Source organism: Odontesthes bonariensis, chromosome 8 (assembly GCF_027942865.1).
Source record: "Odontesthes bonariensis isolate fOdoBon6 chromosome 8, fOdoBon6.hap1, whole genome shotgun sequence".
NCBI lineage: Eukaryota > Metazoa > Chordata > Actinopteri > Atheriniformes > Atherinopsidae > Odontesthes > Odontesthes bonariensis.
This window is the reverse complement of record NC_134513.1, coordinates 31,244,337-31,264,614: the sequence shown is the minus strand read 5'-3', so window position 1 is coordinate 31,264,614 and position 20,278 is coordinate 31,244,337. Positions and strand designations below refer to the sequence as shown.

The following is a 20,278-nucleotide window of genomic DNA, read 5'->3' as shown; positions in this document are numbered from 1 at the left end:
ATCGGGCTAACAGTCTGAGAGGCTGCAGACAGTAGATGGATAAAATTTAAGAATAACTTTATTTGTTTACACTGTTTTTGTTGCCACCATAAAGTTATTAGCAGCAATGAATAGTGAAGTGTTAGTTGCTAACAGCTAGCAACGATTTGTTAGCCATGTTAATTATTGATGGTGGCCTAGTTGCTGTGACGCTTGTTAAGATTGTTTCATTACATATTTTTCAAATGCATACTACTGATGAGGCATCCTAGATTTTGAAAAGCACCCATTGAGACAAAAAACGCGTACACTCCATGTTTCAGTAACTTTTAGATTCACCTTTATTGATAATAAGTGGAGGTAAGCGTTTTCTGTATGATGTTATAGATCTCTCACATCATTATGGAGACCTTTTGGTCCAAGCGTCTGTCCATTGAGGTGTTCAGTATTTGTTTATGCGAATGTTAAACAGACATGTGTGTTTATGTTTTTTCAATCAGGTTGAGGTGTGGAGTTTGACTGGATCATTGCAACACTTTGATTCTTTTCTTTTTCAGACATTCAGTTGTAGATTTGCTGCTGTGTTTGGGATCATTTTCCTGTTGATGACCCAGTTTTAGCCAAGCTTTAGCTGTCGGACTGATGGCCTCACATTTGACTCTAGAATACTTTGGTATGCTGTACAGAGAAGTTCAGGATGGAATCATGAATGCAAGGTGCCCAGGTCCTGTGGCAGCAGAACAAGCCAGAATCATCATCCATCCACCACCGTGCTTGACAGTTGGTATGAGGTGTTTGTGCTGATATGCTGTGTCTGGTCTTCTACAAACGTGCTGCTGTGCATTATGACCAAACATCTCCACTTTGGTCTCATCTATCCAAAGGACATTGTTCCAGAAGTCTTGTGGTTTGTTCAGAAGAGGCAGCTTTCTCCTTCAATCCAACCAAACAAGCCGTACCTGTTAAGTCTAATTCTAATTGTACTCTCATGACTTTTAACGTTTAACTAGGAGTGCCATATAACTCAGCTGGTTAAGCAGGTGCCCCATGTACAAAGGCTGGAGTTTGTTGATGCAGCTGGCCAGGGCTTGAGTCCTCGTCCGAGGTTCTTTGCTGCATACCTCCACCCCCACACCTGAAAGCTCAAGACCAGCAACACTGACAAAACTTCCTTTCCGTTCACCTCATTTTAAGACCTGGCATTGAAAGAATTTTCCAATTATGTCAATATGTACGACCATAGGATTGAAAGAGAATGTATTTAAAAGTATCTCCTCAATTACTGATACAGGGAGTTATTCAAATTAATAATTATCATTCGATTTTTTTCACAAGACTGTAATTTATGATTGCTTTTATTGCTTTAACAATACTTGAAACAAATTCCAGACTGTAAATGACTAAGGATAAATGAATGGAAAGCCAGCAGACCCATACATTTGAGAATCTGGGGCGGTATAAAGTAATTCTTCATGCCGATTGTCTTTAACAATTATAGAAATAGTTTCCAATTAACCGCCCAGTGTCTTAACTGTATCCTCTTGACCCGCTATGTAGTCTATAACAAAATATCTTAACAAGACGCAGAGGCCAAGTATAAGTGTTAAAAAGCATTTCGAATTATGGCTTTCATTCCGGCAACTGAAGAATGTCTCTGTATGTGTAACATCAAATGACGAACAACTAGTCATAAAAAGAATCAAGAACGAATTCTTAATCTCAGTAAGACTCTTCTGCAAAGTCTTAATTATTAATAATACTTGGTTGAGAAAGGGGCTAAGATATCGCGGGACTTGGAACGAGCTTTTGAAGGAACTGTCGTTGAGCCGTCAGAGCGGCAGGGGGAGAGAAGCAGGGCTGAGGTTTGTCACACAATGCCCGTAACTACAGTCCAGCATGTCGCTTTTATGGTTGCTGGGGCAAAGACACAGGCGACTGCGAGGTTTCCAATGATTTTGAAATTCTGGCAAATCCAATAGTTCTTTTATGGGATAAATGGAACAGAGGAAAATGTCTCGCTGGATTTGTTGGCCGTTGCTGCTGTTTCTTTCCCTGGTGTGCGAAGTTCAAGCTCAAGTGGAAAGTGAGTATCATGGCGAGAGCTAGCTAGTATATAATTTGACTTTTTTTAAACTTTTCGTTATCTGTTGATTAACCCCCTGGAACTTTAAAATTAATATCTGCAATGCTGTATATTAGTTAAAGGCTGAACAAGGAAGTTGGTAGGTTTGTGATTTCTGGAGCTCACATTTAAATTTGTGTAGCTGTGGCTAGCTGACAAAAAAAGGACCCCAAATGTTTATTCAGTGTGAATATGTTTCAAACAGAAAACTTTATTAGTTGAGTTTACCTGTGTTTAAACTTGTGAAGAGACTGTCTCTTTTACACACGTTGAAGCAACGTGTTGTGGGTACCTACAAAAAAACACGATATTCATTAGATATAAATTTGAAGCCAATGTTAGCCTAAGTGTAGTGCAATATCAATCTTGTGTTCGTACATGAGCTGAAGCTGTAAGAGTAAAACGCTGGTTTTGGCTCATTAAAGCTCAATTGTTATGTTAAGGTTTGTCTAATAGAATAGAGCTTAGGTTCTACGCAGATGAAGTGTGTGTGTTGCGGGAAAAACTGCAACGGTGAGACGTTTAATCTGTCTGGTAAATCAGAACTGTCCTCACAAGCAAACAAAAAGTAAGGTAAAATCACATGCATCCTTTTATTCGCTCATTTTCTTGTACTCTTCTTATAGTTTTTTTAATAATTTATAAAATGAGTCAGCATTTACAGATTTGCAAAATGTCAGCTGTAAGGCACGAGTAGGCAATGATGCCTGCCAGTATAGCTCAGTCAGATCACTTTGTGAGTAGTTTTCTGTAGTACAGAGCAAATTTAAGTTAGTTTGTTTATTTCAACAGGAACTTATTTGGAATGGGATTTCTACCCATCCCTCATATTTGCCCGTTTATTCCCATAGTAGAAAAAAAGATTGAGGCCGTAGGTCAGTCCTGAGGTGGAGTCCGACCCTTCAGACAGTCTGGAAAAGGCAACACATGCAGACTGAAACACGTTCACCGAGCATTAGCTCCCTTATTCTTCCTCTTTGTGCGAGAAACAGACAGAAAAGCTCAAATGCAACAAGTCTCCAATGTCTGAACCTGTCGATGTTGCCTTTAAATTTAGGTTTGAAATTTGCACCATCATGGTCTAACATTAAAAGCAGCTATACAGGTGATACCTGCCAAAATCATATAGTTGACTGATGTGTGCCACACAATGAAGAGTAGCCACTGAGAGACATTTTGTAACAGAAATGCAATGTTTTTTTGTTTTTCTTTTCTGAAGTTACTGGTCAAGTTACACATGCTTGTCAGATCTAACTGCTGGATCATTGCTGCCGCATGATCACTTGAAGTGGTCTTGCTAAAGGCTCAGGGCTTTTCCTCACATTCCTCTGAGAAAGGCAGGAGATTTAAGAACTCTGTAGTTAATTGATTATTACCGTTTTTCGCCAGGGGAAAATAACTTAAAAGGAAAAACTTGGCTGTGATGTAAGCAGATGATCAGAAGACATGCTGTTCATTAATATTGGCTAATCAAGGGGTGTTCTGACAAAAATCGTTTGAAGACCAGAGATGATTTTGAATGTCAAAATGGTGGATTTCTAGATTAGCAGTTTTTACGAGATTTTAAGTGTTGTTTTGTTTTTGTTCTATCACTCTATTAAAGCCACCCTGTGCAGTTAATTATTATCATTCATTATTGCTGCACTTTACCTAATTTATCAAACGATGGCAGGATATTTGAATATTTCAGTATCATGAGCTTTGTTCTATCTTTTATGGAAGACCACACATCAAAGTGTAGTAGCAGATTTTCAACCCTCACACTTGACTCGTTCACCTGAAGTAGTGCACTTTTGTGCATTTATTGGTGCTCAGACACACTTGACGAGTTCAGTTTGATTGTGATAGAATCCAGTGTGATGGTTATATCAGTGTGGATCATTTGAAGAAGTATGAGCTCTGTCATCATCACCTTCTTGAGTTTAAGCTTACCTTATCCTTCTAAACGTAGGAGCTGTAGCTCTTTTCAATTCAGTACAGGTGTCTGAGCCACAATTTCATGCCCTCAACACAGGACCTGTAATTCTTTCAGAAGTTCCATGTGACATCTTCACCAGTAAAATGATACCGCTCTATATAGCCTCCTTGAATACAAGGATCACATTTATTCTGACACGCAGCATTTTGATAGTTTCATCAACAAAATGTACATCAGGGAAGCCGCCCAGTCCAGGTGTAACCTCCTTTCCATGTCTTTCATCAGCCATCTGTTGGTTCGGAGTGGGTTGATTTCCTGTAGTCGCTCATTGGGAATGTTTGATATAAGCAACGTCCCATTCGAGATAACTATAGTCCCCGGTACCGATCCAAGTCATTTAAGCTTGCAGATGTTGGATCTCAGTCTGATAACTGCATTTTCCTGCAGTACATAGTTGCAGACTAACAAAATAACCATGTAAAAATTCATAGAAATAAAATGTATTTCACAATTCTATAAAGGGCAGCATTCTTTTTTTTATTATTTTCTCTGGACAACTTGTCACAATAAACCTTCTGCTCTTCTTACTTTCTCCTCGAATGACTTATTTGTTTACTTCCTGAACTTGTTATGGTAGTTACCAAGATGGCTATTGCTAGCCAGAATGCAGTGCACTATGATGTTGTTTCTGTTTTGGCATCTCATCGTGCCATTCAGCATGTAAATTGTTTATTACCAAAACAATCAAATTAAGTTGTAGTCAGGGTGAAATATAACATTTTTACCAGCATTACATAAAGTAGTTCATAGTCCATCCACCATTCCTTCAATTCCATCCAGTTTGTCAGGCCCTGCTAATACAAATATCACCACAGTATAATGCTGCCACCACCGTGCTTCACTGTGGGGATGGTGTTCTTGGGGTGTTGGGTTAGTGCATAATGTGATGTCTTCCTCGGCGACTAAAAAGTTCTCTTTTAGTTTCATCTGACTGAAGTGCCTCCCTCCACATGTCTCCACTGCTTTTTGATGAACTCCAAAAACAGGAGGACTCTTTGTTTGGTTCTTAAAGCGATAGCCACTTTTCCACAAATACCAGATTAGATATTAGATTCCACAAATATGGACTTAACTCATTGGGACACTAAAGGTCATTGCTAATTATTCAGACTTTAAAACAAAGGAGGTTAATATATATGCATTCGCTACATTTGGGAGAGTGAAAGGGGGGTATTTAAAAATTTATTGAATGACCCAGGGGGTTGGAATTGGAACTGGGCCTGGGAAACATATCTACATTGATATTTCTATTTTTTCCTTCTTTCCTCCACCTAACTATAGCAGAACAAGCTACCCTCCCTTCCCTCAGTAAGGAGTACACTCTACCATGGAAGCAGTCGCTAAAGAAAATCAATAATACTATTACACATAAACATATATATGAATATACATACTGTACATGCAGACGCATATACTAGGATTCTGAGGCATATACGTAAAGATCAGTATTTAATCTGCATATCATCAAATTATCATCAATTTTATCAATACTGCGATGTATATCGATAATTCGTTTACCAATAAAGTATCGATTTTTCAGCCGCGAGTATTGTTTTTTTTGGTGTGTTTGTTTGTTTTTTGTTTTTTAAATCTATTTATTTATTTTTTTTAAACCAAACTTTATTGAAAAGTCAGACGTACCTTAATGTTCTTTGTGAAAACACAGAACATTAAGGTAATATAATACAATGCCAGGGGGTCACATTATACAAAACAGTGATAAATTAGTTCATAAAAATGTTGTATAAAGTCCATAGCTCTCACGTTTGTGACATGTTCGTTTGTTTCTGTTTGTCTGGCTGTGTTGTCCTTCCGGTTCAAAGGTTGGACCACCAGTCCAATCAGCGATGATTCATGTCTAATCACACTGTCCCTTTTTTTTTTTTACACCCAGAAAATGATGTAAGTGTATCGAATCGTATCGTGAGATTATTGTATCGCTACAGCCCTAGTAATTACACAATAAACACACCACGTATGCAATGTTATGTAGGCTTGTGAGCATAAACAGCATTAACAAAGGAAGTGGTGTGTTAGAGAAGCCAGAGGGACCAATCTGTTCCTCATCTGATAAATGTAAAAGAATGAGACATTGATGTGGGACAAGGAAATGAAGACGAGCAAAGCATTCGGGTCTACATGTTAAAACATTGTGAGCTTAGAAATTACTAATGGGTTTCGGGAATGGCTTTAAGGTTACCTCGATAGTCTAAAACTTAAAAGTGTAAGAACTGCATCAAATCATTTAGCCACAAAGACACTTTTCAATGTAACAGTACTCTCCTGCACACACGTAAAATTGCAGATCCAAATATATCCTTGTCGTTTTCCTCTCTATGGGGGGATTTTGGCCCACTACACCAAATATGGCTGCCGCTGCATTTGGTCGGAAGTCGATGCCGAGTGCTTCTGATAACGTTTTCGAAACTGTAGAGCAGTATTTTATCAGAGCAGGCCATGTCCAGAACATGTGGGTTAGATTAGCAGGCGCCCGTATAGCTCGGGATGTGTAGTGACTCTTCAGCTGAGTCGTTTGTGATCTGTTTACCAGCACAGTCATGTGACACGTGGAAACAAATCCGTTTTGTTTTGTCTGTTTGTGTCTCAGACCGGGTGATTTTCCTTCCGGGAACGTTCCAGAACGTAAACGTCTCGCAGAATGAGACGGTGCAGGCCGTGGTGTCCAGGATCCCTCCAGAGGTCGCCTTCATCACTCTGCAGTTCCACACGCAGCACCGCAACGCCACGCTCTCCTACACGAGGGTGAGAAAGTCTGAGAATATGACGGGCTTCTCATTCACTGTAATGAGATGCAGTCAGATGAGTAAAAGTATCACAGAGCCTCACTGCTTAGTGGCTGCAGTGGAATAGATCTTAATCTATGATTTGAAAAGTAAAATCAGCAACCCAGAAAATATGATTCAGAGCTGGAAGCTGCCTTCATGATTCTGCTCGCTGTATTCCAAACAAATTATTGCTTTTATGCATGCAGCATCAAATTAAGTAAACAGCTTAATCTAATGAATGCAAGGAAAATGGAGGTCATGCAGCGCTGGCTTACTGTCAAATGAGCGACTGAGCGTTTCTGCTTGGATGACTTGTGTGTGGTCTGTCCAGTGGTTCCCTGAAAGGTTTCAAAATAGCTCTTTCAGGAAAAAACAAAACCACAGATTCCCTTTAAGGGAATTGGATGAAAGCTCGGTGAGGGTAAGAGTTAAAGATGCCAGTTTTCACTTATATCAGCTAAACAAATCCATTTACTCTCCTCAATTTGTCCACCTCCTCAGCTGAATGATTTTTTTTTTAATGTCAACGGTCAGGAGACACAGTAAAAATGTGAAATTACAGGCATGTTTCATAGTGGGAGCAGGCAGTTAGTGCTGCCACCGCTAAATGAATGAGGCTTTGTGAGTCGTCTGACCCCCTGAGAGAAGTCGCAGTCAGCTGATGTACAGTCCACAGGTCATGAGTGGCAGACAGGGCAGAAAAATGTCTGGCGTCGGCCCCAGAGGTCTCAGTCGAGCGGCTCGCTTTGGTCGGGCCCAATTTAGTTTGTCTTTATTTTTTTGTTATTACTTTACCCCGGTGATGGAAGCAGAATAAAAACAAACTCGTGTGATTTATGTCTTTTTTTTTTTTTTTTTTTTTTTTTTCAGCTTCAGTGGAAGTGTGTTATTAAAAAGAAAAAAAGGAGGTAGCTGACGCAAGCGAGCATGAAAAGCTTACACGGAGCAGATTGTTAGCACAGAGCAGATTATTAGCACAGACCAAAACCACCAAACCTGCCCACAGAAAAGGAAGAAGGAGGCGCTTTCAAGCAGATGCGCATAGAGGTCAAACAAAAGTGATGAGCAAACCACATACTTCTAATTTATGTTATCTTTCACCAGTTTCCTCTGTTCTCTATGTTATTGTACTGTACGACTAAACCACTGCATCCTCTTTTTGATGTTTGTTGTTTGTCCTGGTTATTGGTGCCCATGTTGTCGGTGACAAGCTTGTCTTGACAGTAGTGTGAAGTGGCTCTGCCTGTGCGCCATGGCAGATGCAGTCAGAGGAAACCACACTATGCCCACTCTTGCACCATCTTCCTGAACATGGCCAGTTTCACACTGTGGTTATTATACGGGCAGTTGCACTTGAGGGTGTTGCTGTGTCCACGTGGGGCTCTCAGAGCTCCTCCCTCCGGGCTGGTGGTGCAGGGCTCCTTTGAACAGACATGTTTCAAACACTCAGGCTGGAACACTGTTGCTGTTTTTGTTTTTGTTTTGCTTGTGGTTTATATTGTATGATGATTAAAATTTTGAGGTTCAGGTGCCGTTTCAATGATTAAGGTTTAATGTTTTTATACTGCAGGCACTGTGAAGGCAAACTAAATTTTTTCTTTTTACTGCAGATACTGTTCTGTGTAAAGGTCTTAAGGTGCCCCTCATTTCCCTTTCTACCTCCAGGAAAACAGGAAATAGGTGCAGGGATTTATTGAAACATGTATATAACAGAAAAAACTGTTTAAACAGTTCTAGAGAATCATCAGTACAGCACTCCCTTCCATCCATGACACTGCTTGCAAACGCTGACTGACCAGGGCTCAGTCTAGCATCAAAGACCCCTCCCACCCCCATCATGGACTGTTTTCCCTGCTGCCCTCTGGTAAGACAGAACAGCCAGATTCCACAACCGCTTCATCCCCAACGCCATAAGACTGCTAAACTCCCAATAACCCACCCCACTAGTCACTTTACATGGACACTGTGAACTCTATTGCACTACTTAGACTGTCTATTTATTTTTATTTCTATAAATAAGTCATATATTTTTATTGTTTCTATTTCTTTTAAATTTTATTATACTTTATATTTATACTGTTTTACTGTCTTCTTGGAGCCTTGCAACGAAATCTCGTTCAAATGTACATTGCGAATGTACATTTAAAAAATAAATAATATAAATAAATAAATGACAGTAAAGACTGTCTAAGTCTAAGGAGCTTGAAAGTCAATATTTAGTATGAGCCCGTTTCTTCTTCGATACATCCTGAACCCTCTTAGACAAGCCTTCTGTCGTTTCTTTAAGGAGTCTTCAGGAATAGTTCTCCAGGCTTCTTGAAGGACATCCCAAAGCTCTTCTTTGGATATTGGCTGTCTTTTTGTTCCGTTATCTGTCAAGATGATCCCACACTGCTTCAATAATGTTGAGGCTCTGGGGAGGATTCATCCCTCCATAAGACCTGTTGCCTCTGATTTTCAGTTCACTTCTTGTGTCATTTGGCATAGCTCAGGCTTTTCTCCCTATTTCCCTTCCTGAAAAATAGCTTCTTGACAGCCACCCTTCCATGGAGACCATTTCTGATGAGGCTTTGGCCAACAGTAGTTGGATCAGCTAAAGGTCCAGATGCATCTCTCAGGTCTTTGCTGGATTCTTTCCTCTTTCTTAAGGACATCACTTTCAGATATTGTTTATCTGCTGTAGATAGACTTCTTCTTTTGTCCTCCACTTGTCCAGATTCCAGTTTATTATAAGGATTTTCTCTTCTTTTTTTTTTCCGTAGTGTCAGCAGTCAGAATGCATTTGTAGATTAAAACAATTTCCCGATGGACTACTTAAAGATAAAATTTCTCCTCAGAACAGGATTTTTTTTTTACCTTCTAAAAGTTTTGAGTAGTTTTAAGCTTTAGCTTGCCGGTTGGGGAAACCATGTGATTCTCCAAAATGAGAGCACTCTTACCGCTATTTGGTAGAAATGTGTTAAATTTAGTGGTGGGCATAGATTAATTTTTTAAATCTAGATTAATCTCACTGAAATCTTGAAATTAATCTAGATTAATCTAGATTAAAATGGCTCATTCAGAATATGCTTGCTACCCAAGTAATGACTAAAAATCAGTCTTTGAGATAGGGTTTCTTAATACAGGGGGTGCATTAAACCAGGGGCTCATTTCCTGTTTCCAAAACCCATCACTGATTGCTTGAGAAAGCTGTTCTACTTTGATATTTGGTGAAGAAAAAAAAACATGCTCAATAAAATGTACTTGTGTTAAACGGGTTATTCAGTTAAACATGGAAATTAGTACGGTAAGCCTACAAGGTTTACATCAGTAGCTTTTTGTTAATCAGTCCAAGCGCTACTTTTCCTTCTTCTACCAGTCACTAACCCAGCTTATTCACATGCATGGCTCCAGCAGTTTCTCTAGCTTCGCCAACTTCTCATATTCAGCACTTGTTGGGAGGGCCAGATGGTGCTGCTGTTGAGATAGCGTTGTGTGCAGTACGTCTCTGTTGCGCCTCACGCGCTTGATCATCTCGAGGGTGGAATTCCACCGTGTTGGAACATCTTGCACGAGCGGCTCCTGAACTTGCCCAAGGGAGGTTTGCTGGACTTTCAGCTCGTCTGCGTTGGCCGGACTGTGTTTGAAATGTCCCACCATTTTACGACACTTGAACTATTCCCGACCTCCATAAACTGCCTAGCACAGGCTTCTGCAAAGTGGCGTTCTTCTGTTTTCATAACGGCAGACAAAGTACATCGGCCTACACCCGAGCTAAAATATCAAGGTAAAAGTCATCACAGTTTGCTTACCTATTTTGACCCAGTTCCCAACCCAATTTTGAGAACAGATTAACAGCGATATTTTTTATATCGCCCGATAAGACTCTCAAATTATTGCAGCACGTTAACGCCGATAACGGCCCACCACTAGTTAAATTACTCCCATTTAAATCGCCACCTCCCTGTCAGTGGGGCTCTCAGCCCAGTGGGAAAAACATGGCCACAAACGTTAATTTTAGAGGTTTAGTAATTGCTTGAAACAGCTGGGTATTCAAGTTTGTGGCAAACATCAGTCATTTTTTGGTATTGCTACTACGAAAAGACGAAGCGAGAGCGGTTTGTAGATACATATGTGATAAAGGAGCAGAAACACTGGCCAGACATGAGTTAATTAGCTCACATTTCAACAATCGCATGCATTCAAACTCTGGATTTTTAGCAAAGTAAAGTTACAGTTGCAACCAGGCTACATTTTTAAGAGAAATTTCCACAGGTCGTCTCGTCCTAAGAGGAATCTTCTCATGACTTTGGAGTTTTTGTTATAAAGTGATCCGATCTAAAGTGTTTGGGGGTGTCTGATCTCTCTGTGTGGCTCAGATGCCAGGCGTGGGTATGTCTATGACAGCAGTGGACTCAGCTCTCCTGTCGGCTCTCCAGCCAGACCAGACGTCACTCTCCTTGTTCCTGTCTTCTCCTGACAGTGAAACTGTGGCGGGCACCGCCGTCATCCTCCCCTACTCCAGCACTGGTAAGTAGCCTCCACTCTGACTCGTTTGAGGAAGTTGCACCCTATCGGTCACACAAGAAGCCTCGCCACAAACTGAGAAGGAAGTGTCAGTTGATTTAGATTTTTTTGACTCGACTCATGCAGACCATGAGCGAGCTGCTGCACTGATTGTGTTTGACTGTTCCTGTGTCTTTCTGGTGTGTTGAAATGTTCTTTTGTCATCCCACTACAGCCTCTAATAATGACTTTTTCTTAGATCCGGTCCCCGGAGCCTGTAACATGGAGTTCAACCTAGATGTGGACCCAAACATCTACATCCATTACAACATCTACGAGACCACCATCCGTTTCGCGCCGGCAAATTTAGGACGCGCGAGGTAACTTCCTGTTTTGCTGTTTCAGTTGCAGGCGCCAAAATAGATGGCATCTACTGAGCCTTGTTCTCAAACCGTCTGCAGACTGCATCACAAAGACATCCTGAAGCAGCCATGTTTAGAATTAGATTACAACATGATGAGAAACTCTTCCTATTTGACACGTCTAACTGGACTGACTTATTTGATGGCCTGATGACCATTTCTCTTTGATCGTTTTGATATTTTTCAGCCATGTTACGAGGGTTTGTCCCTCTGAAATGAGGAATACTCAAAGATAAATGAGTAAACTGAACTGAAGGGATTTCTACTTTGGTCATAGTAGTGACGGGCATTTCTGATGTTTTTTTTACAGATGTAAGAATATATTTGATATTTGGTCAACTGCGTCATCAGAAATATTTTCAATGAGTCATTTTCAGTGAAAGACTTTGGGAAATCTTGGTCCTTAAGATTAATTTAAGGCATGTGATATTGTTGGTTTATTGATTGTTTGGCAAATGTCTCCCAAAGTTCAGTTTGACAGGTGTCGGTTCGGGAAAAGAAAACTTTTTCTGAAAAAAGTTCTTTTCACTGCTTGATTGTTTTTTTTTTAAAATTCTGTTGGGGAAAAGGTAAGCGTCAAGAAGCTTCTCTGACCCAGCGTGCCAGCTGGTTGTACCTGTTTACATCTGTAATGTGTGGTGACAAAGTTCACCAAGTAAAAAGAGGTCATGGACTGTTGTCATATAACTGAAATATAACAGCGTGCTCCGTTTTACAGAGCTAGATTGCACGCAACCTTGTTACTAATTAAAAGTAAAACTAGAAAATAGATTAACATGTTCTTGTTGTCCGTCCTCTCTGTCAGAAGTCAGACTGCTCCACCCTGCGATGAATCGACAGGAAGCGGCACCCGCTGGCGGCTGCAGTACGACGTCTACCAGTACTTCCTGCCTGAGAACGACCTATCGGAGCGCAGCCTGTTCAGTGGAATTCAGGCAGTGGCTGACATCACTGGCATGATGACAAGCGGCAGACGGGTAAACCGCATCAACACGTCAGACTTTATGTTCAAACATTCCCAATGAGCTGTTTAATGTCCCATCTGACCTCGAGTAATGAGAGCAGCATGTTGAATGTTGCTTCCTTTAGGTCATGACGCTGCCTTCCACAGATAGAAGCATGGCGGCATTCAACTCCATCCCCGGTCAGGGCATCATCTACTCAGTCGTGGTCAGAGACCCGGTGTTGAATACGTCGGCGTCCTACGTTCCCGTTCACACCTACGCCTGCAGCTTCATGTCCACTCTGGATGGCTGTCAGACACTCGGTGAGCTCCTCAAACATCTTACGACTCACCAGTTTAAGAAAAACAACATAGAAAGAGCTTTTCTATTTTTGTTTATTACAGGAAAGATCTCAACAAAAGTCTTTTTCACCATCACTGGCTTGGCAGGCCTGTTTGTCTGCTTCTTCGGCCATCGATTCTTCAAATGTGGTGAGTATTTCACCCTGTTAATGTGGCGTTTTTTTGGTTTTTTTTGCATTTGTGGAAGCAAAGTTTTAGGCACTTTGGATTTTTAACTTCTTATCTTCTATAAACAACAGTCACAGTTCACCTCAGGCCCAGCCAGCAGAGTAGGTCAGTGGGGTCAGAAGCTGCGTCAGCAAACTTTTAACTTCCTCGTAAAAATGCCGCACATCCAAGCCGTGCCTCAGTATGGTACAGATCCTCACTTCCACGAGGTGTTTGTGACATTATTTATCAGAAAGCGCCCGTGTTGCCTCACATGGCCATCCTCGTGTGCCAGGCAGAAATGTTTGTCCTAAACTGAACCTTTGACTTTGTTTGCTTCTGGTTTTCATAAATTTCACACTCATGGAGGGTTTCTGAAAGCTTTATTCTGTCTTTTCTTGTCCATCGTTTCCATCTCCTCCCATCACACAGAGCTCTTCTGCATGGGATTCAGCTTCGCAGCGTTTTTCTTCTTTGTCCTCATCACACGGACCACAGAGCTGGAATATGAAAGTAAGATTTTAGTCAGTTCTCACAACCAAAGCCACAGGAAGTCTCTTTGACTGGTGCCTCCACATTAGTGACTAAAACTAAAATTTCAGCCATCAGCAGTGATCTTTGTGTGTGTGCCGCTCTCTCTCCAGTCCGACTGGCCCTATCAGCAGTGGTGGGTGTTGTGGGCGGGGTCCTCCTGGTGATGAGCTGGTGGCGTTTTGGTTCCGTCATGGCCTGCATCGTCGTTGTTGGCCTCATGCTCGGTTTCCTGATCGCCTCCACAGTGCTATTCACTCCACTCGGTGAGGAAGAGTCAGCCTCGTTTTGGAAAGCAGGGATTTCTGCTCAAGTTGACACTGCAATATAAACATTTAAACCTACAATACAACATGTTTTTGTATGTTTTGGCCTTCCTCAGGTGACCTTGAGGTGTTCAGGAGCTCAAACGTGGTCTTCTGGGTGACGTTCTGCAGCATTATGATCATTGTTCCGCTGTTTTTTGTGCGGTGGCCCAGAGAGGTAACAGATTTAACACTTCAGCCCACAACAGGATGTGCATGCGCGCGTGTGTGTGTGTTTGGTGCTCGATGCTCTTTACTATGGCACCATCTGGTGGTTAACAATGGTTTCAGGACTGTCACATAAATAGTTACACAAAACAAATAATTAACTTGGTTCAGAAGAGGCACACAAGTTGAACATTGTGGAGTTAATGGACTAAAATAACTGCAACACGGATAAAACTTATAAAGTTGTTAATATGTCAAATATACGATTGCACGATTAACTACACATGAACGGAAATGGTAAAATCAATGACGTTCGGAACATTTATAAGAGCAAACCAACAGAAAAGAAAAAAAACTACCATGGCTTCACTTTTTTGTTGTGAACTCTTCAACCCCACATCCAAAAAGGTGGCATGCTGTGTAAAATGGAAATATAATAAAGTTATGGGGATATTTCATGAATATATTTATTTATTTAACAATAGTCTGTTAAATATAATAATGCGTAATCATGGCAGCAGGAAAGTTATTTGAATGTGGAAGCAGCTGGTTGAGCTTTCCGAAGTCCAAGTAATCGAGATGAGTTCAATTCAGTTTATTGTGCCTAATTACAACAAATGTCATCTCAAGTCACTTAAATAATATAGTCCAATTCAAGTTCTAGTCATTGTAATAATTCATTTCAAAATAATCCAATTCATTCATATAGAGCCAATTCAAAAACAATTTCCTAGCTTCAGTCTTCAGTCCAGTCTCCCGTCCTGAGCGTGCCTGAGGCGACTGTGGAGAGAAACGACTCCCTTTTAACAGGAAGAAACCTCTGGCAGAACCAGACTCAGGAAGGGTGGCCATCCGCCTCGACCAGCTGGGGTTTGAGAAGACAGAAAAGAGGGGAAGAAACACTGTAACACCATTCAGAGGATACCTGTTGGAACAGGGAAACACAAGTTAATGACCACAATAATGTCACATGTACATAATATCATTTGAGAAATTAAATGGGGGGGAAAAAGAGAGTAAAGGGAGGAAAGGTGTGACAGATGAGGCCCCCCAGCAGTCTAGGCCTGTAGTGCGGGATGTGTCAGGATCACCTGAACAATCCCTAACTGTAAGCTTTCTCAAAAAGGAAAGTTTTAAGCCTAGTCTTAAAAGTGGAAAGGTTGTCTGCTACCTGGACATTTACTGGCAGCTTATTCCACAAGAGAGGGGCCTGATAACTCTTATAATGATATCTTTAAGATATGATGGAGCTCGGTCATTAAGAGCTTTATATGTGAAAAGAAGAATCTTAAATTCTATTTTGAATTTAACAGGGAGCCAATGAAGAGAAGCTAAAACTGGAGAAATATGATCTCTCCTGTTAGTTCTCAAACTGAAAATGTTGGACAGCCCAATAATAAAGAATTACAGTAGTCCAATCTTGAAGTAACAAATGCATGGACTAGTTTTTCTGCATCACTCTGAGACGAGATGTTCCTGATTTTTAACAACATTACGAAGGTGAAAGAAGGCAGTCCTAGAAACCTGTTTTATATGCGAGTCAAATGATAAATTCTCAAGTAGTATGATGACACTTTTATCTTATTTGATTTTGTTGTATTTTATTGCTTTCACTGTTCTTTTATTGTTTTTATTTGTTTTTACTTATTCTTTTCTTTATTTATTACCTGCTATAAAGCACTTTGGTACATTGTAAGGATTGTCTGTATAGGGCTGTATAAATAAAATACATTTACATCTACAGTATGTAACAGCATCAAAAGATTCAAAGTTTTTTTTTTTTTAATCTTACACTGAGGAACAGTAATCTGTAATTACTCCTCAATTTTTCAACAGGCAGAGACTCTGCCACTCTCTGCTCTTTTTCTAACCAGTCATGCTACTGACATGTTGCCAATCAACTTAATTAGCTGAAACACGTTGCTGGAGCTCACTTTCCCAGCAGTTTGTCGCCCCAGCTTTATTGAGACATGTTCTATTTGGAACATAATATTGGTTTATAAGGTTTGTGAATCACTTCATTATGTTTTTATTGACATTTTACATGTTGTCACAGCTTTTTTGGAGTTGGTCTTGTGTATATCTAGTTACTTATGTTGTATTTACTTCACAAGATGCCACTCCATTTAACAGTTACAGCTCATAAATGGAGAAAAATCAGTTTAGAAACAGTTTGTCACTGTGATGTTTTGCGTGTTTCAGGGGAACATCACCACGTGTGGCGTCGTCGGTGCTTACGCCGTCATTCTGGCCATCAACGCCTACATTTACACCAGCCTGTCCTACATCACTCTGAACATCCTCAAACGCTTCCTCAACAACAACTTCAGTGCAGCGTTCACCGATGTGCCGTTCCAAACCATCGGTGAGTTCACCCCTTAACCTGAATATCAGCTGCCGTAATGCTGGTGGCTCATTCTAATATACGGTCTCCCTGCACCCAGACTACGCCATGATCACAGTGTGGGTGGTGCTCGGCGTGGGTGGCATTGTCCTGCAGCTCTCCCGCGAGCGTTCCCGGCCGTTCTTCCCCCCCAGCCCGTACCTCATGTGGCTGCAAGAGCGTGAGCGCCGAAAGACCAACGTCCTGGACCCGAGCCACCACTTCCCCTCGCTGCCCGGCCGCATCATCGAACGAGCGCGGCAGCTCACCCAGCGGAGGGAGCCGGTTGGAGAACACACACCGTTGCTTCTGTAAACCAACACCCTCTGACTGGAGGCGGGTCACACACACACAGTCTTAGCTGCAGTCAGGAAGGAGAAGATGCCGGTGGTGGATTTCTGAGCAGAGACGCTCAGGCTGGTTAACGGGAGGCTTCCTGAGAGACGGCGTTCCTCTTGACCATCACTGAAACGTGACTCGGATCTGCTGATGGAAGCGCATTAGAATGACCGACTGACAACTAACACCACTTTTATTAAACACTTGAATGACATTTTTAATGATGGGGAAGAACTGCGGAAGTCTTTTCACTGACTTTTAATGGCTGCATTGATTCTCTGCTTATTTTACTGTTTGCACTAAAAATCACAAACCACTACCTTTTAAGGCCTTTTAGCTTTGGAAGTTTGGATTCTTCCTGCCAGCATTGTTTTTAAAGTTTCAAAACCAACAGTTTTAAGTCTGTGATGATCTGATGTTTTGGACTGAAAAACTGATCACAAAGTAAGACTTAACGCAGTAGATTTTGCCTTTTTTTTTTTTTTTTTTTTTTTTATACAGCTCCCCCATGTTTTAACCTCCTGCTGGTTTTTGCTTTTGGTCCAAACTGGGGCGGTCCAGTCAGTGTTTTTGTACTTTGCACAATGAACATAAACATATTTAATTTCTCTTGCTCCGAAGGTGCTGATCATTAGTGAATGTGTTGAAACTTGAGTCGGTGTGTCATGACATTTTGCAGGCTTTCACACGCAGCTTTTAGACTACTGATGACTTCGATTTTAAGCCCACAACTGAGTTATTTTATTAAGATACAGCTGACTTATCTGGACTTGAGAAATCTTAAACATTGACATGTTTGGAAAAAAATGAAGTCCGTTTTAATTGAATATGTTTTGATATTTAATAAAATCCCTACAGGTAAAAACCTGCCTTCTGTTCTCTGTAATATGTGACTGTGTCTGTGTATGTCTACAGTGATGTAACAAACAATGTGAGGTTTTACATATTGGTCGCAGATATCTGGTAAATGCAATCACAGGTGAACAACAATACGTGACACATTACACTGTCATTATTGAACAAAAACTAAGCCAAAGCAGAGTCGGTATGTGAAACACAAAGCATTCAGGTGCTTGTTAACACAATGCAAAGGAGGAAAGACATCAGCACTGATCTTAGAGACACAATTGTTGATGCCCATCACTCTGGGAAGGATTATAAGGCCATTTCCAAACTATTTTGAGTCCATTACTCTACAGAGTGAAAAACATTCAAGACGGAGTCCTCAAGACAATTTTAACAGAAGGGGATTTAATTTATTTTTCATTTCATTCTTATTGATGAAATACTGTTGGAGTGCCATCTCAGGGATCAAAGGTCACAGGTATCCAGTGGATACTTGCTCCCTTGTCCTTTATGCACTGATAGTGTTGCAGTATTAATTATTACTAAACACATGCTATTGTTATGGATACAAAATAAGATACAAATTAGCTGACAAATGTATAAAGTTGAATTGTAGCAGAGAGGAAAGTGTAGAAGATGGCTTCAGAGGTTGACATCAGTAACTTGGCAACTCAGCTGATGATGTCACACACAGCAGCTAACACAGGTGAACTCTCTCAGTAGACAACATGGACAGAAACTCACAGCCAACAGTTCAATATCAGAATCAGAATCAGCTTTATTGGCCAGGTTTGACTAAGTAATATGTAAGGTACAGAGACACTCCTTCTTAGTAACATGTCCAGAATTACACCATCTGTTGTTAACAAGCACCGTAGTCCCACTGCTGTACTGATATCTCTCTGTCTGCCTGTAAAGTATTAGCTGAATAGAGACTCCAAGCGGGTCCATGTTTTCTACCAGTGATCTCATATCTTCCCATAGTAATCAATGGAAGAAATGGATTCATCTTTTTCTCCATTTTGTTCCTGCTCCGCTTCCTAGATGCGTCCTCTTAAACTCTTCTTGATTTGAGTTCTTATTCCGGAATTTCTTGGTCTTTGGACAGCGCAGTTAACTGCTCTAGCAGGTTAAGAACTTTACCGTTGCCATGGTTGTGCGTCATAACAGATTTAAAAAAAAAAAAAAAAAAAAAAAGGTCACCAGCAGAAGTTCTTCAGGCAGCACAGAAACGTGTTTTGATAAATAGAAGAAAAAAAGAACAGGAAAAAATCTCAAGAAGATGCGAAGAAAGAGTAATTGCAGATCTGACTGCCTGTAGCACAGCAGCATTCTGGAATATAACAGAATGCAGTGATTGTCTCATGATGCTACGTGCCCACGACAACGCTCTGAAGCATAAACGCAGATGTCCGTTTTTTTCTCCACAATTTATCTGCGTTCACACGAGCGTTTTGGGGTTGGATATCTGTCCATCCATGGGAACAGTGAAAACGTATAAAACTCATAAAACTGGCAGTTTGCCGATGTAGTATGCAAGTTATCCCACCATTCGGAGCTTCTCCCTGGCCTCGTCCACACTCGTCTCTCACTTCGTCGGGTCTCCTCCGGTGCGTTAATAATGTCCAATATACGCTGGTATCGTCTCATATGATGTAAATGACTCTCGGTCAAGAGTCTCGCCATTTGTTGGCATGATTCATTCATGGTAGGCTATTTAACGCGGCTACTGCTAAACGTTCATCCATATTGTTCTCATATACCAGGCTCAAATTTGCCGCAAGAACGTCAGTTGGCTGCTTCCAGATGCGCGTGCAGAAAGAAACGTGTGCAAAAAACGCACTTCTGCGTTTTGAACTGTTCATACGGCGATGAGAGGTTGGATCGTTTTCAAGATCTCCACTCTGGAGGGCGTTTGCGTTTTCTCCGTTTTGAACTCCTAAAAACGCCGTCGCCGTGTGAAAGATAGGCACATCTGTCGAAATGTTCTGCGTTTATCTGTCGTTATCGTGGGCACGTAGCAAATTATTTATCTGAAAATAACACAAAATCCAGCATTTTGATTATAGAACTACTGCCTCTTGGAAAAAAAAAAAAGTCTAAATATGAAGCCGATGGAGGTTTGGATAGGAGTCAGTTCACTATTGCGGCACTGCTTTTCCTTTAAGACAACGTTCTGACAAACATCTCCCCTCAGTGCAGTGACATTAGCACCACATGAGGTCAGCACAGTACAACATGCTCAATGTCAATTATCTTCATTCCTGACGTCTTACGAGTCAAAAATAATCGCTTCCGTTCCTGAATATTTTGCATCTTCTCATTGTTTTGTGCTCTTACTGCAGTGTGTGTGCAGGTATTGTATAATTAAAGTCAGGTATTAGGAGTTTTTCTAGCTTTCTTAAGTTTCATATTCAGACTAAGAGTTAACGCCAGAGTGCTGGACACATACAGCATGCAACAACGAAACAACAGTCATGA

General features: G+C 40.9%; 1 protein-coding gene across 1 annotated transcript; it reads left to right on the top strand.

Moving 5' to 3' along the window:
- The first annotated feature begins 1,816 nt into the window (after nucleotides 1-1,816).
- Nucleotides 1,817-17,820, top strand: tm7sf3 (transmembrane 7 superfamily member 3). The gene is made up of 12 exons (XM_075472193.1): nucleotides 1,817-2,062; nucleotides 6,688-6,842; nucleotides 11,224-11,374; nucleotides 11,610-11,730; nucleotides 12,578-12,749; nucleotides 12,862-13,039; nucleotides 13,121-13,207; nucleotides 13,658-13,738; nucleotides 13,870-14,022; nucleotides 14,139-14,239; nucleotides 16,432-16,594; nucleotides 16,674-17,820. Exons 1-12 carry the CDS (start codon nucleotides 1,975-1,977, stop codon nucleotides 16,925-16,927), a joined length of 1,704 nt encoding a protein of 567 aa, XP_075328308.1. The 5' UTR covers nucleotides 1,817-1,974; the 3' UTR covers nucleotides 16,928-17,820.
- The last annotated feature ends 2,458 nt before the right edge of the window (nucleotides 17,821-20,278 follow it).

Coding starts and splice junctions, on each gene's coding strand:
- tm7sf3 (XM_075472193.1), top strand. CDS start 1,975: ATGGAACAGAGGAAAATGTCTCGCTGGATTTGTTGGCCGTTGCTGCTG. Junction 2,063..6,687: donor AGTTCAAGCTCAAGTGGAAA/GTGAGTATCATG, acceptor TTTGTGTCTCAG/ACCGGGTGATTTTCCTTCCG. Junction 12,750..12,861: donor TGATGACAAGCGGCAGACGG/GTAAACCGCATC, acceptor TGCTTCCTTTAG/GTCATGACGCTGCCTTCCAC.